Source organism: Gymnogyps californianus, chromosome 4, assembly GCF_018139145.2.
Source record: "Gymnogyps californianus isolate 813 chromosome 4, ASM1813914v2, whole genome shotgun sequence".
NCBI lineage: Eukaryota > Metazoa > Chordata > Aves > Accipitriformes > Cathartidae > Gymnogyps > Gymnogyps californianus.
This window is the reverse complement of record NC_059474.1, coordinates 30335208-30352095: the sequence shown is the minus strand read 5'-3', so window position 1 is coordinate 30352095 and position 16888 is coordinate 30335208. Positions and strand designations below refer to the sequence as shown.

General features: G+C 43.6%; 1 protein-coding gene across 2 annotated transcripts in view; it reads left to right on the top strand.

The window, feature by feature from the left end:
- The window catches only part of SCFD2 (sec1 family domain containing 2), a 212965-nt gene that overhangs the window by 185962 nt on the left and 10115 nt on the right, over positions 1-16888 (top strand). For both annotated transcript variants that reach the window (XM_050895668.1, XM_050895667.1), the window contains exons 6-7: positions 12559-12704; positions 16383-16517. In XM_050895668.1, the coding sequence (XP_050751625.1) occupies positions 12559-12704; positions 16383-16517 (281 nt within the window). The remainder of the gene's footprint in view (positions 1-12558; positions 12705-16382; positions 16518-16888) is intronic.

Below are 16888 nucleotides of genomic sequence, written 5' to 3'. Positions count from 1 at the left end.
AGGATGCTAAGCCTCTTAGACTGGGAGAGCGCAAGTCTGCAGCAGCTTTCTTGCAGCCGCAGCCAGCCCCTTGCCGGAGGTGTCTGCTGATGAGGCCAGGACACCAGGGAGATGTAACCCTTCATTTACGTGCATGGTGCCACTGACGGTAGCAGGGCAAAACAGCTCCAGTAAGGGCCAAGAGTTGTCATAGTGTAAATGCAGAAATTTTCAGCGTTCCAGTTTCTAGTCCTTTTGCCCTTGGTCGTGTACGACTTGCAATGTGGTAGGTTGCCATTAAAGTAGGATTCCCGATTTCAGTGTGGAGAATTGTGGCTGTTGCTTTCAATATTATGTGTTAAGAAGTTTTTCTTTATGTTATGCAGTGAAGCCCTTTACCATAAATATTTCTGTTCTTTGTCTCTGGAAATTGTTATACTTCACTTATCCTCACTTGCAGGAGAGAAGTACAGCTGTTCTGCCCTTACCCTGTTTTATCCCCGTATTCCACCTCAGTGTCCAGTGTCAATGTTTGTTTTCAGGGAAAGAAGCATCAGGAACAAGAAAAGTATAAAATGGTCCTTGCCCTGTATAATCCCCGGTCTCCGGCAGAGCGTCATGAGCCACGTCTCTCTAGTTTTCAGCATCATTAACATTTTCACACACCATAGGCAGCTGTGTGGTACATTTGGGGAGACAGAGCATGTCGCAATTCTTGCACTACTGATGGAAGGAAGAGAGAAAGTCTTGTGTGATCTGCCAGGTAGGAAATTGTTCGCTCTAATACGCTGGCAGGTGCTTGATAGTATAGAAAAAAGGGAACCCTCCCCTCCCCCTCCAAATGCCTGTAGCCCCCGGGAGATGTGCTGCTTGACTTTCTCTTCTGATCAGCTTGTGCCCGGCAGGCCACAGTAAGTCATCCTTGTCGTTCCCTCAGCAAACCTGTTCTGAACTGAGCCTGGAGTTAGGTTTTTATTTAGGCGGTAGCAGCATCTGATGGAGCCAGCTAAGTCCACAGAGGTCCTGTGGGCATGCAGTACCAGGCAGCTCCTGAGCCTGTGCCTGAGCTGCTGGGTGGTGATTTACAAGATCATCTGTCTACTAGTTCGTGGCCATAAACTTTCCAAATCTTGTTTGAAATTTAGCCACAAAATGGGAATATTCACCTTCTGTGTCATTAACATATAGTGTGAATATATGTATCATTGCTAGTGTCAGTGAAATGTGTTTTGAAAAAGGCAGCCCTATAAGACACTTCATTGAAATTTGAATTAAAAATCACCACGGGGATTACCATGAAATGTCCACTTATGCTGGGCGTTATTCTTGGTTACACTTTGCATAATTTTATTTTAAAATGAATGAGTTGCCTGTAGTAGAAGTAGAGTAGTAGGATTTCTCTTTCCTGGGGAGTTGGGATGCTAAAATAAGGTTGAAGGTATTCTGGCTGGATTTCAGTGGGACTTCACATATGGTTAAGCACACCCGAATGCTTTCTGTAATCAGGATTTCAGAATTGAGCATGGTGCAGCTCAAACAATATATTTTTCTTCTAAAATTGCAGTGAAGCGATAAACTCTAATGTCATAGATTAACTTTAGCACTTCAGAGAGTTTATTGTTATACATTTTTTGTTCTGTCATAATTACACTGGGCATGGCATGTAGTCTTTCTTTCATTTCTCTTCCAGTTGGGTAGTGCAATGCTAGATGAATACTACATAAAGTATATCAAAAATGTCATTTTTCAGATTTTCATGCTCGAATTTCAAGTATTACAAGAACTGGAAATCTGTGATATATTTGTTTATCTGACAGCTCCATTTCTTACTACCATGAACTTTGTAAACTTGTTACAGTGTATTTCTACCTACTGTTAGCATCGAAACTGTCACAGCAGTGTAGATTAATACAGGATTGGCATTTAGCTTTTAGCTTTTTCCTGCTATCTCTCCTGGAAAACAACCTGCTAGTGTTTTGGCTAACACTTAATCCTTTTATAGTTTGATTTTAATTTTAGAAGGTAAGCTATGACATTTTTTTAAGAGAAACAAGGAAATTATTCTGAGCATCGTTATGAATTTGAAGCAAAAGGTACTTAAGGGATGTACCGTAATTCTGTTAATTCGCATAAGGGGGAAATATAAAATTACAATTATTATCTGTTATTAAGTAGAGCCCACTGAATGCAGCCTAAGTGCCTATTATCCTTGTCAGTTTTCAGATGGCTTTTCACCTGTTGTATAGCATACTGGGTGAAGAGGCCTTTTTGAATAGATAATTATACATAGCATTAAAATGTCATTATTTTTGTCTTCCTGTTAAAAATACTGTTATGCTTCAGTAGCTGGTAAACAGATTACAACTATTAGTTTTAATTGTGATCTTATGTTTCGGTACATTTATGTTATTGTGTAAAGCTGCCTTCACCAGTTTAAGGCCACCATGAGTTCTGGTTTGGCTCAACTTAAATTGGGAAAGAAAATGTCTCTTGGACATTTCTCCATTACCATCTGTGGTGGGCTGACCCTGGCTGGATGCCAGGTGCCCACCAAAGCCGCTCTATCACTCCCTTCCTCAGCTGGACAGGGGAGAGAAAATATAACGAAAGGCTCGTGGGTCGAGATAAGGACAGGGAGATCACTCACCAATTACCGTCACGGGCAAAACAGACTTGACTTGGGGAAAAAAAAAAATTATTTATTACCAGTCAAATCAGAGTAGGATAATGGGAAAACAAAAACTAAATTTTAAAACACCTTCCCCCCACCCCTCCCTTCTTTGCGGGCTTAACTTTACCCCCGATTTTTTCTACCTCCTGCCCCCACAGCAGTGCAGAGGGACGGGGGAATGGGGGTTGAGGTCAGTTCATCACCCGTTGCCTCTGCTGCTCCTTCCTTCTCAGGGGGAGGACTCCTCACACTCTTCCCCTGCTCCAGCATGGGGTCCCTCCCACAGGAGACAGTCCTCTACGAACTTCTCCAATACGAGTCCTTCCCATGGGCTACAGTTCTTCATGAACTGCTCCAGCGTGGGTCCCTTCCACGGGGTGCAGTCCTTCAGGAACAGACTGCTCCAGCGTGGGTCCCCCACGAGGTCACAAGTCCTGCCAGCAAACCTGCTCCAGCGTGGGCTCCTCTCTCCACGGGTCCACAGGTCCTGCCAGGAGCCTGCTCCAGCGTGGGCTTCCCACGGGGTCACAGCCTCCTTTGGGCATCCACCTGCTCTGGCGTGGGGTCCTCCACGGGCTGCAGGTGGATATCTGCTCCACCGTGGACTTCCATGGGCTGCAGGGGGACAGCCTGCCTCACCATGGTCTTCACCATGGGCTGCAGGGGAATCTCTGCTCCGGCGCCTGCAGCACCTCCTCCCCCTCCTTCTTCACTGACCTTGGTGTCTGCAGAGTTGTTTCTCTCACATCTTCTCACTCCTCTCTCCAGCTGCAATTGCTGCTGTGCAGTAACTTTTCCCCTTCTTAAACGTGTTATCCCAGAGGCGCTGCCACCATTGCTGATGGGCTCGGCCTTGGCCAGCGACGGGTCCGTCTTGGAGCCAGCTGGCATTGGCTCTGTCGGACATAGGGGAAGCTTCTGGCAGCTTCTCACAGAAGCCACCCCTGTAGCCCCCGCACTACCAAAACCTTGCCACGCAAACCCAATACACCATCATTCTTAGACCCATCAGTTGAAATGGATTCATGCATTTTTAAAAATTACAGGTAGGACAGTTGTTTTCAGAAGGAAGCATTCTCCAATTGTGTCTTCAAGCCTGACTTGGCCATATGAGGAACATACAGTCAAATTGGACTGTGAATGCAAAAAACATTGATCGTATTCATTTCCATTGTCCAAGCTAAAAAAAAAGATGGAAAAATGAAACAAAAATACTGAAAGACTTATTTCACTTTGTTGTTGTTTTAAAAGTATGATTCCTTGTAATCAACATAAAGAAGAAAAGTTTTATAAAAATAAAGACATTTACAGATCTTGCCATGTTTTCCTGAGGTTCCCCTCTGAGGCCAAGTGGGTAGAGCATCTAGATTCCCATGGACTTCTACATAAGCTTCCTCCTTGCTCTGCTGCTTCATAGTGCAGAGACAAAACAGGCCTTCAGGGTGTTTCTTTATGAAGGGCTTTAAACACAGTTGCTTAGGAACACTTTTCTTTGCATACGATTTTCCTCAGCCCTCGTAGTGTGAAGTGCTGCATTAACAGCCTGAGCGTAAGCAACGCCATAGCCTAAACAAAGGCTCGTCTGGCTCCAGGTGGTCTCTCACCCAACAGGGGCTTGCAGATGTTTGGATAAAGGAAGGAAGAAACAGGGCTGTTAGGTCCTGACTAGGTACGTTAGAAAAGGCAGTGGCCGAGTCCCATCTATGTCCCACCGTGCCGGCTGTTCTGAAGGAGGACAGCCGTACCATTTCACACATGCAACGTGTCCTCTGTTCTGGTGCACACTGGCCAAGGAGGCTTTGCCATACTGGTAGCACTTGCTGCCTCACCCATTGCTAGCTGGACACGAACCTCATCCTTCTTCCCCTTGTATCGTTTGTCCTTCTCATATGTGGTACCGCTTGGAGTACCTTGCGGAGTAGGTGAGAGGCAGTAGATCTGAGGGTGAAACTTCATAGCATCACTGAAAGGTGTTGGCTGATGCGTGAATAGCAAGAAAGTTCTTGATGGGAGCAAAAATCTGTCCTTGCCAAAGTGCAGCCACCGGTTTGAAGACAAAAGGAGGTTAGCTGAGAACAACTTGCAAAAAGACTGAGGACATTTGATCATATAGGTCCTAGGGTGGTATGTTCATAAAGCTCTATATCGTTTAGTAAAACCTGGAGTTTTACTGAGTTCTTGCAAGAACATTATTGGGAGGCCTTATTAGACTTACAGAGCATTTACCATAGCTTTGGTAACATGTGTGGGTTTTTAATTAAGATATGGACTACTTGAAGGAGCAACTGAATGGTTCCCTAATGAATTTGTTACATTAATTTCCTTTAGAAAGCACATCTGAACCTAACTTAAATTCCTCCTGCAATTAATTTATGTAATTTATTCTAGTAAGTGCTGCAGTTTTTCCCTGTAATTGTTCGCTGAATTGACAGGTTTGATTTCATGTAACATGAGAGCCTGCAGTACTGAGTTTGCAGTGCTTCATAAAAGTTGATATTACATGTTGTGCTGTTGGATTTTGGCAAGAAGAAGGCAATAAAATATTCCCGTAAAATAGAAATGTCCAAGCGACAGATTTTGAGGCCAAAATTTAAAAAAAAAAATTCCCCTCCGAAGGTAGGTCTTAAATCCATATTTAATCACCTAGGTAAGTGGCCAGATTTTTACACATGCAGCGTCAGAGCTTGAGATCCAGCGAAGTAATTAGCCACGCAGGCTGTGCGTGCCTTGCATGCCAAGGAGCAGTTTCCAGAAGAGGTCCCTACACTTGAGGCCAACAACAAGCTTTCCAAGCACACCGCTGGCTCTTGCCATCCCTCCCTGGTGAGCCCCAGAGCTCACAGGATGTGTCCCTATATAATAAACGTCAGATCTGTGCTGAACTGCCCATGGAGACATACATGTGCGATCCCTGGATGCTCAGCACTGCTAAAGTTGGACAGTGGAGATTTAGGATTCTAAATTTAGTTACCCTTTAAAAAAACATCCTTGGCTCTTCTCTCAAATGGGAGATGTTTGTCGTGATTAAAATAAACTACAAATTGCACCTTTGCCGGTCACAATACTAGCTTCCATGGTTTCCTTGGCCATGGATCACTCTCACTCCTCCCATCACAGACACCACATCCATACTTTCACTTGCGCTGCATGGTGCTGGTGACTGCCCTGGAGCGTCCCTGCACGCCACTGTGTTTTCATTCTCCATGTGCCAATCAGATCGTAAATGACATTTACAGAAATGCAGAGCTGACTTTCTGTGTTGTGTGGCTTTTCAGATAATCCCTTTGATTTATTCTGAAGTTTCAGACTTCAGTTGGAGCCCTACAGCAACCCTCCATGCGAACCTCAGGTTTCAAATAGGTTCAAATCAGATGTTGCTAATAATTGAGGGAGAAAAACATTCTGCTTTGAGTTTTAGCATCGTATACATTTTCCCTCCCTTTTCTAATAGTTTTCCCATATGCTGCTATTCTTTGCTTTCCTCCTCCCCTCTGTTTATCTTTCTGCCTGCTAGCATTTGCAGTCTGTTATTCAGTGCTGTGTGGACTGGCAGAAGGGCTGATCAAGCCCAGGGCTGCGAAATCCCGAGTTCCTGCTCTGGCTGTGATGCTAACCTCTTGGATGCCTCGGAGGAGTTTCGACCTCTTCGCCTCTGGTGCACAAATAACTTGGATCTCCCCGAGGAGGGCTGTGGGGATCGAGTGGTTTCACAGCAGTGTGGTCCAAGCTGAGTTCAGCCTCCCAGATGCAATGAAGGGCTGAGGGATGACTGCGGCAAGGGGCCATCGCAGGAAGGGGGGAGGGAAGAGGGAGGCTGAGAAAAGGGGTTGAATGGGGACGACGGCTTAGAAATCTGCTGTGGTTGCTGGTAGGGGATGGGGCAAGAGCTTCTCGAGGCTGTGGGTAGGGACAGGTTATCTCTGCACATCTGCACCAGCCCCTTCCCCAACTGATCAGCTCCTGCCCCTCTGTGCCAGCAGCACTGACACACTGCTTTGCCAGAGCTTCAGCAAAATAGACCTGTTATTTTTTTTATAACTTTCATATATTTTTTTACTAAGTGCCTGTTTTCTTGGGATTTTAATTCACCTTTGAACGCCAAATACCATTTTGAAAAATCTTTCAGCTTCTCCCCTGTTTCTTTTTACCCTTCTTTTCCTCTAATCCAATCCATAGCAGCCGAATCACTTGGTAATGTCAGAAAAGCCAGCCCTGTTTTGAACTCAGCCCACTGTAGCGTTGACTTGGCCTTCAGCATTTCAAGGTTGCCCAGAGGCTTGCTCCTCACCGGGAGCTGGCAGCAGCACAGACATGGCTGCACCAGCCAGCTCCGTGCATGCTCTGGCTGGGGATGCGGAGGACTGAGCGAGCGCAGAGCAGGACCCTCTCCATCCCCAGGGGCAGAGACGTGCCGTGTGCTGCAGGGAAGCTGTCACAGGCACCGCTGTGTCTGTCCCCTCTGGATGTTCTCTTCTCAAGGGCTGGGGAACGCACCTCTCTTCCATAATCCCCCAAACTAAAATGGAGTCAATTCCGATTTTTCACCTTCTGCTGATGTTGCTATTGGGAAATGAGAGACGTCTTGTATTCTGGCCCATCCTTCCTTGTCCCACAGCGTCACACTCGCTTACCAGCTTCGCTTTTAGATGCAGCAGACAGCACGATTTAATACAAATGAGATTTAAGAATAAAGATTCAAATGCATGGCAGAATCCATTGGGAAGAAAGGTGAGCAGAGAATCACACAAATTTCATCCTAGTTTTGGTTTTTACACATTTTCTTCCCCTTGCAAAAAACAGCCGTAGTCTGTGTAACCATATGTATTCATACCTACTTTTTCATAACAATCTTAATGCATGAATATATCAAAACTATTATAAAACATATGGCTGTGGGTATACATATGTATGCTTTTAGATTTATCTGCTAGAAAAAGAAGGGCCCCCATTGCTATGCTATTATCTAAAGTATAAAAATAGAAGATTTTCATTAGTTTAATATCATAGTGCTGTATTTTGAATTCTGACGCTCAAGGCACCCTATATCTCTGTTCTTCCTCTGTCTTTCGCTGACAAGCAAATTAACTCTGCATATCTAGAAAATAGCTTGCATAATGCAATCCTGATGCTGGATTTTCTCTTCTTCGAAGTACCAGTTTTCTGGTTTAGCCCATGCTTCAGTGTGTGCTTCTAAAATAGCTTGGCTACTCTGCCAGCTCCATTCTGGGGTTTGCAGGGTTTATATTGTAAATGGGCAAGTTTTCTGTAAATGGGCTATAGAGAGAGCCTAAGGTAGAGACAGCCTAAGTTAATACCAATAAAACAGAGTAAAAAGTGGTGAACTTTCAGCTTTCCTAAATTTTTAACTTTGTAAGAATCCTAGCCTTTCAGTGATGTCTCGGAAGTATCAAAGACCTTCACAAAGTGTTAATACTTATCATACTGCTTTAGAGAAAGAACAAGTTTGTTTGTAACACCTGGACCACATACGAAAAGAGACAAAGCACAGTGAAAGGTTTTCTGATACACAGGTCTGAAATTCTCATTTCTTGCATTCAGGGAGGGAATAATCAATCACATGCCACTCTATAATTACAGATCTCATGGGTTAACAATGTCTGTGACCTTTTCTTAAAGTATCTTCCTTCCAATTTCAGAAATCAGTAGAAAAACTGGTCCAGTTTGGTTTCTGGGTCACTCCAGACTATAGAGAAGAGCGTCTCCATTCTCCTCTTTTCAAGCTTCTTGTGAAAATGGATTAGTTCTGGTAGTAATGGTTATGCAGATGTGTAGCTTAAGAGGAGATGTGCTCTCTCTGATGAAAAGGTTCAAAAGTAGGTAAAAAATAAGGGGCGGTAGTCTCATCCTGTTAGGTGCTGAAGGCAGCTCCTGATGGTCTCACTCTCCTCAAATTCAGCGCAAGTGGATGGAAGCAGAACAGAAGCAGTATCAGTGAGGTCAGGCACCACTTACCACAGAACTAGGTTGTGTTCTTCTTGGGATATCATCAAGATCTTGGATGTGTGCTTTAAAATCTTTAGTCCCATGCTGGCTAATGGTGATTTTTCCACAACTGGGTTTCTTCAAGTGTGACAGGAAATCCCCAGATTTCATTTAAATGCCTTTTCCCATATATAATAGGACCTGGGATCCAAAGGAATTCATTCAGCATGCTCTCCAAATGCCATTTAACTTCCCGTGAAAAACCAGTAAGGGGAAGAGTTGTTTTAATTAGCACGAGCTAATGTATTCCACCTCTTCATTGTTGTAAAAGGAGCAGATTTCTTGGTAGCATGAAGCGAGCAGAGAAGAGGGATTGTGTTCTGCTCTCCATATGCGCACACAGCCCCATTCACAGGGAAGGTGTGAATGGGAGGTGATTTGTAGCCGCCTGCCATTTGTACAACACAAGCTTCTGTTGTTCTCCAGGCTGGAGATAAACCCAGCTCCCCTCTTCAAACCTCCGCAGTGCAACAGGTAGGCAGCAGCCTTCAGAGAACCTGAGATTTTGTTATTAATTTCAACAATAAGGATTGCAAAGAAAACTTACTTTTTAATTTACATTTTAAAAAAGAAGAACTGGATATCACACTGGAAAAAGAGAGCTGTGACTTCCCCAGATGTGATATTTCTTGATCAGAAGTCCCAAGGAAGCCACATGTTCTTTGAAAGTATGCCTCTTTTCCCTCCATCTGGTCAGCCTTAAACTGCCCCCCGCCCCGAGTCCCAGACTGGGTCCAGCACTGCGCTCTGCCGTGGAGACTGGAAGCACACGTTGAGCCCCTGCTCCAGTGCTCCTCGAGATACGCTCCGGTCTGCGGGGAGGCACAGCTGAACAGGGACGGTGAGGAGCTGCTGGCGCACATCCTGGCGCGCCAAGGCTCCCGCACCTCTCGTTTTGGTTCAGGTGACGGTGATGAAGCGATGTGGCCTGTTAAACAGATGGTGAGGGTGAATGATTTCATGGCCTGCTGCAGCCCACAAGTGTGTCAGCACAAGCTGTAAAGGAAAGCCTGAGCTCCAGACAGCATTTCCTTGGCAATATGAGGTTCGAGCGGTGAGTGATGTTACAGAGGCTGCGCTTCGCCGAGAAATTGCTCAAGAGAAGATTGACTCAGTAACAAAAAGCAAAGTGGGATGCGCTGGGCCAGGCAAGGCATCTCGGGGGCTTCCAGCCACGAAGCCAGACCATGTCCACTGGAAACTGCCCTGCAGTTCCAGAAGTGGGAAGTGACAAGCTGGTTTGACTGGGGTTAAACCACAACAGAAACTTATTGGTCAAAAGGCTCATGTTAAAATAAAAAGAGAAAGAGAAGTGATGCCAACAGAAGGAAACAAATATTTCTTTTCATGAGAAAAATAACTGTAGGGCCAAACCAAAGGCTTTTAAATGGGCCAAGAAAATAAACAAGTAAGGAAAAAAGAAGAGTGTGCAAAGCAAAGCAAACCTGATGTGATTTTTACCTTGTCTGAACTTGTTCAACGCGGGGGACTTGCATTCACTAGCGAAATGAAACATTGCAGAGGTGGCTTGGCCAAAAGCAATGGCTTTTGCCAATAACAGATTGAAGAGAGGACAAAGAAAGTATCACTACTTACATTAGCTAGGAGCTGCTTATCTCTAATGTGGCTAAACAGAGAAAGCGTGTCTCTTGGAGAGAACAAAAATCTAGTAATACGATAATGAGATGGCTCTTCATTTTAATTTTCATTTGCAAAGTGCTTTATAAATGTTAACTAACCTCTGAGTTGGGAGCTAACAGGGACTGCCTCGTTTTCTCATTCCTGTTTTCCCATGAGCAGGGTAAAAGCACACCGACAATACAAGATCTCTGAATAATTTGCCTGTGCTAGTGATAAATATAAACCAGGATTTGTTACCTCAGACTTTGTTTATCAACCTCATCTGTCCAGGAGGTGTTCAGTTTCACTTTTTTCAGCTGTTAGACACTGTTCCTTTGCACATAAACCAGCACAAGATCACTCGCAGGAGCCATCTCTCTGATTTGAAGAGCATCGGTGGAGTGGGTAGTGAGCTGCAGAGTGGGGTTTGTGTTCAGGGCTTTCACTGACAACACGCAGGCTCCTCAGCCAAATGAAAAACTAAGCTTTGGTCAATCAGAGTATCAGAGCGTGCAGATCTTGCATGTACATAACAACAAAAATATTTCTGTAAGTTATTTTGCACTCATTTAAAAAAAAAAATTAATAATTTCAAGAGCCTGTCCAAAAATATACGAGTGTCTGCCTTTGAATTACAACGTGGGAGTCACCGAGGCCCAGTTCGTGTTCGCTTCGTTGCTTTGTGGGTTATAATGGCATAAATCCTCAGCAGCTCGGTTTGATGTAGCCCTGCAGAAGTAGTCATTTTGTCTGTTCTGCTGCACCAGCTGGGGATCCAACTTGGAGCCTTTCAACAAATAATATTCAGACAAATGAAAGCTCAGTGTCTAATCACCATTTTGTAGGAATAGTTTCAGACCTCTGTAAGTGTGTGTGTATGTGTATATATTTTATATATATATTCTGCTGTACAGAATGCAAAGATGTGAAAGAGTGATCCAGATTAGCTATTACAAATTCCCTGTAAATTTTGAAAGTACCGCCTTTTTTGTTGTTTCTTTAGTGCATAAGGATTCTGTCCTCTGTCAGTTGTAGAGAAAAGATTGTTCAGAGTCCCCCCACCCAAAAATCCAGGTGTCTTTACAACAGTTTGGATGTCTGTTTTCAGTGCCAGGCTCCGCTGGTGCGGCACGATGCAAGCCGGTGGGTGCTGGGACCTGCAGGGAGACCCCGTCCTCTCAGCAGGATTCTGTGCAGACAGAGAGGTTTGCCGGTGCAGGACCGATTGCGGGACTGGGGGATGGACACACAAACCACTACAGCAGCATCCCCCGGAGAAGACACTGGCGATAAGCATGTGTGAGCATGTGTTTGCGTGTGCGTGTGGCAAGAAGGGTTATTTTGTGATAGATCTTCCGCCACAGGGACGAGGAGTCAAGCGAGAAGAGAGGCAGGCAGAGATGTCAAAAGGTGTAGCGCTGTGTTGACAGGGCGATACAAATACCAGGTGACCCAGTTGTTTCTCGCTTGGCTAATTCTCATCAGCAGGTCAGCTGAGAAAGCATTTTTTCAACACTTCTGTGCAATATAGGTCCTGTGGTGAGGGGGATGGAGCCAAGGCTAAGAATTTCTCTTTGCCAAGGCACTGCCTGGCCACCTGGAGGGACCTGTGACATGGTCCTGTAAATGGAGTTCGGCCTCAGTGGAAGACAAGCATTATATCTTAGCAGAAATGCTTTGGAAAAATACATTAAAAGTAATAACTGTGCCACTTCGAGGGATAAGGACTGTTTTATGGTAATACAGCTCTTTCCAATGTGTAGCTATCATTTCCGCTGTATTTAGCACAGACTCTTCCCATTTTTCTTGTCGCAAAGGTAGGAAATGCATTTGGAGTCAGCGGGCTGCCAGCCGGGGCCCGGGTACGATGCTTGAGGAGCAATTCCCCTCTTCATGGCTGTTTCGCCCCGAGGAGACCAGCAAACCAGCTGGCTCCTTTCCACGTGGGGCTCTTCTTTGGGGCCTGCTAGCATGGGGTCTTCCGTTTGCTGTGGAGAGCAAAACACACCCTGCGCCGATGAAATTGCTGTATGATTTAGGTTACGAATGTGGTTAGAGAGGTGCTGTTCACTTTGCTTGCTGTCTAGGATTTATGCCTTCTTGCTTAGCTACAGAGACTTGTGCCATGCTGAGGACATGCTGTCTGACAAGCCCCTGAGTTTCTAGAATATAACATGATGAAAATAATTTAAAACTTCCTCCCAGTTATCCCTTTCCTACTGCTTATTATCAAAACACTTGAAAGTTTTTCACTCACTCAGCTCCATGTTTCTTTATTTCTTTAGGCTGTGACTCATCACTGAACCTGACATCTCAGAAAGCCACAGATGCAGTGGATGATATCTTTCAGTCCCTCAGGGATATTGCAAGAGCTCGAATGCACATGAAACAGTTTAATTCCATACATAATCCAGGCAGCAACACCCACCAGGCAAGTGGATCTTTCTTTTCCCTGTGTATGTTATTTCTCTAGCATGCTGTCAAAATTACAGCTCTAATTTTGCTAATGTGCTAATCCTATATGTGTTCTGCCCATGTGGAAGATATTTAAGTATAGATTTATACTGATTATATTTTAGATTAGATTTTACACATGACCAAATCATCAAGAACTTCCTTGAGTCCTTCATCCAAACTCAGGCATATCCATGTCAATGTCAACAAAGAATTGTCTGAGGAAGAAATTTGGGATTTGCTCTGCAGCACTGTGATATGACATAAATGCCTGTGAAAGGCAGGGCTAGGTCAAGACAGTTCTGGACTAAGATCTCTCATGGCATAGCAAAGCAGGATGCCCGCATCCATACAGCAACTATATTCCTGCCTATCTTCTCTCCCATCCCTATAAGTGTGAGAGGCAGTCCCGTTTGTAAATAGGTGAGAAATGCAGCTTTTGTTTCTAAAATATGAACACATGAACTATGACATTACTATAGGTCATCAGGACTAATATACAGTGTTTTTCTCTGTCTCCGTCTCCCCCGAAGTGTTTTAACTTTTTCAGTTAAAAAGAGAGTTTTACAATGGAAAGCACATACAGTGATTTAGAGAGAGACCATAAAACTTGATTCTAACCTTGAGCCAGAAAAAAATGCTTCCAAACTCATAAGTAGGCTGTAGACCAGCAAAGGGATGTAGTTCAAATTAAGCATTGCTTTGTAAGAACAGAAATCGGGAGTGTTGCAAAATATCACTGGAAAACTAAGGTGGAGAAAACCTGTTACTGAAGTCTCCTCGCAGTTAGGACCAGTCTGGTGTCTGAAATGGGGAAAACTGTTAAACATTTAATGCAGTTTAGTGCAGGAGCAGTCAGATAATAAGAAAATATCCTCTAAAAGTTTTCTGGAAGTGTAATTAGCATCAGTATGTTCTTTGGGTGTAACCCAGGTTGTTTGCTTAGGGCTAAGTGCTGGAACACAGCAAGGGATGTATTAACACCTTGCAGCCCCCTAATCTGGCTATGCGATGGATTTAATTGCTTGAATAGGACCAACCTTCTGCTGAGGGCAGTTCAGGAGGTTTAGAGTAGCAGAAATAAGCAGGCAGTACGGTTTGTTCCATCATACATGCAGCTCTGTACAAACGGACCTCTCTTTTGACTGGCAGGTGTTAATACATGGGTTATGTGTGATCAGTTTAGCTCCTCTGAAGAAGTAGTGCCCTTCCTGTGGCCATGCGCATTCCCGGCCCAGCTTAGTGCTATGGGAATGGGTTTAGACTATAGGCGCTTTTCCGCTTTATCTGTTAGGAACTGGGAAGCCTCCATTTCTTGTTAAGACTCAAAAAAGGTTTCTCTAGATAAGTAAGTGGGAATTGGATAGCCTCTTAGAAGGACTTTTTGTAGCATTAAAGTTTATATGTCTTACATAAAATGATGAATGTTTTCATCAGGTTATCAAACCAGTTCGTGTAGCAACCATGCAAGAGGAGAGTATTTTGCCTGATATTGTAACTACTGTTCTTTTCCTTTCATCTTGATCTGAAGTAGATTTCTCCCTCCCTCCTTCCCTTCCTTCATCCCTCTCTCCCTCCCTCCATCCATCCCTCGCTCTCCTTTTCTCATTCTCTTTCTTTCTCTGTCTTTTTCTCTCTCCTTTTCTCCTTATAATTTTGTCTGAGGTATGTCCCATAGCCATCGAGGTTTTTAACAATTGTTTTAAACACAATCCGTGCCCTGCCAAAATTTAAAGTTGATAAAAGTTTCATTTTATGAGTTAGAAATCAATGCAGCTATTGGGGGTTGTATAAAAAATAAAGTAAAAACTCCTTAAAAATACAATAGACGAATTTCAAGTTATAAAAGATTTTGAAATATTTGAAACTATCATACCTAAAAGAAGGTAAGCGATCATAGTATCTGCCTTTTAGTATCTATGTAGCCGAATTGGACCATTTTGAAGGGCGCTGAGTTTTGGTGCTGAAAATTTAGACATGCAAAATCGTAGCACATTTTTAACATCTTTTGAGTACATAGTTTTGTCTGAAGTCAGATAATATTTTTCCTTTAATTTCATGCAGTAAGCCTCTCTGTTTAACTGTGATTTGATCTCTACGCCAAAAATATTTCATTCCTAATGTCTTTCTGTTCCTCATCTATGAAGATATTAAACAGATTTTTATACAGAGGACTTCATGCCTGCATGTGTATTTTCAAACAGTTGTTTATTGCTTGACTAGATTTGACACAAATCTTGGCATGTTCTCCTAAAAGATCCTGCAGCTCATGTCTGCTGTAATTTGCTTTGTTGGCTCAATTAAAAATTACGCACGTGTTATGAGAAGAACTAGATGAGTTGTATAAATCTTCGTTGACAAGATTGTATTCAAAAACTGTAAGTTTTGTTTCTCACTGTAAAGTGTTGGATGAAGAACATTTCTTTAATTACTCCAGAAAATTTTAGTTTCAAGCCAAGTGGCTTGCGTTTTATTTTCCATCCATTTTTATGTTTATCTTGCATGATGTCTCTTGTAGATATCATCTTTACAAAATGAATCATGTTATACTTGATTCCCTTGAGAAATCTAGGGGATGATGTATACCTGGGCTAGTCCCAAAAGAAAACAAATGTGCTAATTTGAAAGCTGCTAATTTTCTAAGACTGTTGCGCTTCCTGAAATGATTGTGGTTCTATTGCAGTTTGGGCAAAGTTGAAAGCACCAAAACAAAACTCCATCTGTAAACCAAGTAAGGTCAAATTTTCATTAAAGAGCATCTTTCCACAAGTCCCTAAAATTTTTATCTTAGAAACTTCTTCAGGATGGCAGAGTGCTTTAAACCTTGGTAAGGGAATGTGGAAATTTCTAGGCTACTAATTCATATCAGCACAGATTTGTGGACCCTGAAGAGGATGCAGGGTGGATCCTTTGGAAGTGGCTCTTCCAGGATGCTGACCATTTGTACCTTTACATGTTCCACTTTTCCTGGTCCCTATCTTCCCTGAAAGTTCTGACATGCATGATATCGGTGGGGTTGTTTGGCCTATTTTTCTCAAGATTTTCCACAGGTGGAAGTATTATGTAGAGTGCCCTGGCCGTAGAAGCTGAAGGACTAACAGGCACTCCTTAGCTCTGCTCTTCCATGAGGGACAAACAGGCAGGTTGGCCTCTTCCCAGCCCTGCTGAAATCCAGGCTTCAGTGCTGACATGACACCTGTGGGAAGGCAGGAGTGGTCAGTAAGCAACCCCTCCTAAAAATCCCTGTTTAAGTGTTTGTAAAATCATTACAAAGGGAATGAGATCCTCTGGGTGCCTGATGGGCAACAGAGTGTCATCCCTATTGCCATACCTTTCTGTACTACTTCCGAAAAGATTCCAGAGAAACCAGAAGCCCCGTTTCTTCCTTGCCTCCCTTTACTCATATAATACACATGGGGCAGAGTAAATGTGTGGCCTTCTTCCTGTCTTTTCAGTTTGATGCTGTGCTGGTGCACACCATTTGCAGTCAAGGTCACAAAGACCACTGCTGCTTCGATAATTTTTTAACTCTCTGAATGGTTTCCTTTCTAGGATAATTTTTTTTTGTTACCTTTAATGGAAATAAAACGTTTAGAAGAGCAGTTGCACCAAGTCTAAACAGCTTTACTCACAGCGTGTTGTTCTTTTTGTGCAGGCTTCTTACAAACCGCTGCTGAAACAGGTAGTGGAAGAGATCTGTAATCCTGATCGACCTGATCCTGTTGATATTGAGCACATGTCATCAGGCCTCACCGATCTCCTTAAAACTGGATTCAGCATGTTCATGAAGGTAAACCAGGCTTTCCAAGCTCATCCATAAAATTTTCCTGAGGTCATAGCATCATATGGCAGTAGCTGATTTTATGTATTTGAGTTGATATTGCTCAGCAGAACTTAAGGGGCGGTTAGGAGAGTTAAATCCTTGCAGGGGGCTGGGAATTGCTTGAGGCACCACATTGCAGATACAGTACAGATGGGTAGCACCTGCTGGACAAAACAAGAGGAATGGAGCAGACTGGACACCTAAATAAGGGTGATGCTGGACACCTAAATAAGGATATGTCTGGGAGGAGGGAATGTGGCTTTGCTAAAGGGAAGTCTTACCTCACATAGCTTTTGGAGCTCTTCAGAGACACCCAACAAGCAAATTGATAAGCAAGT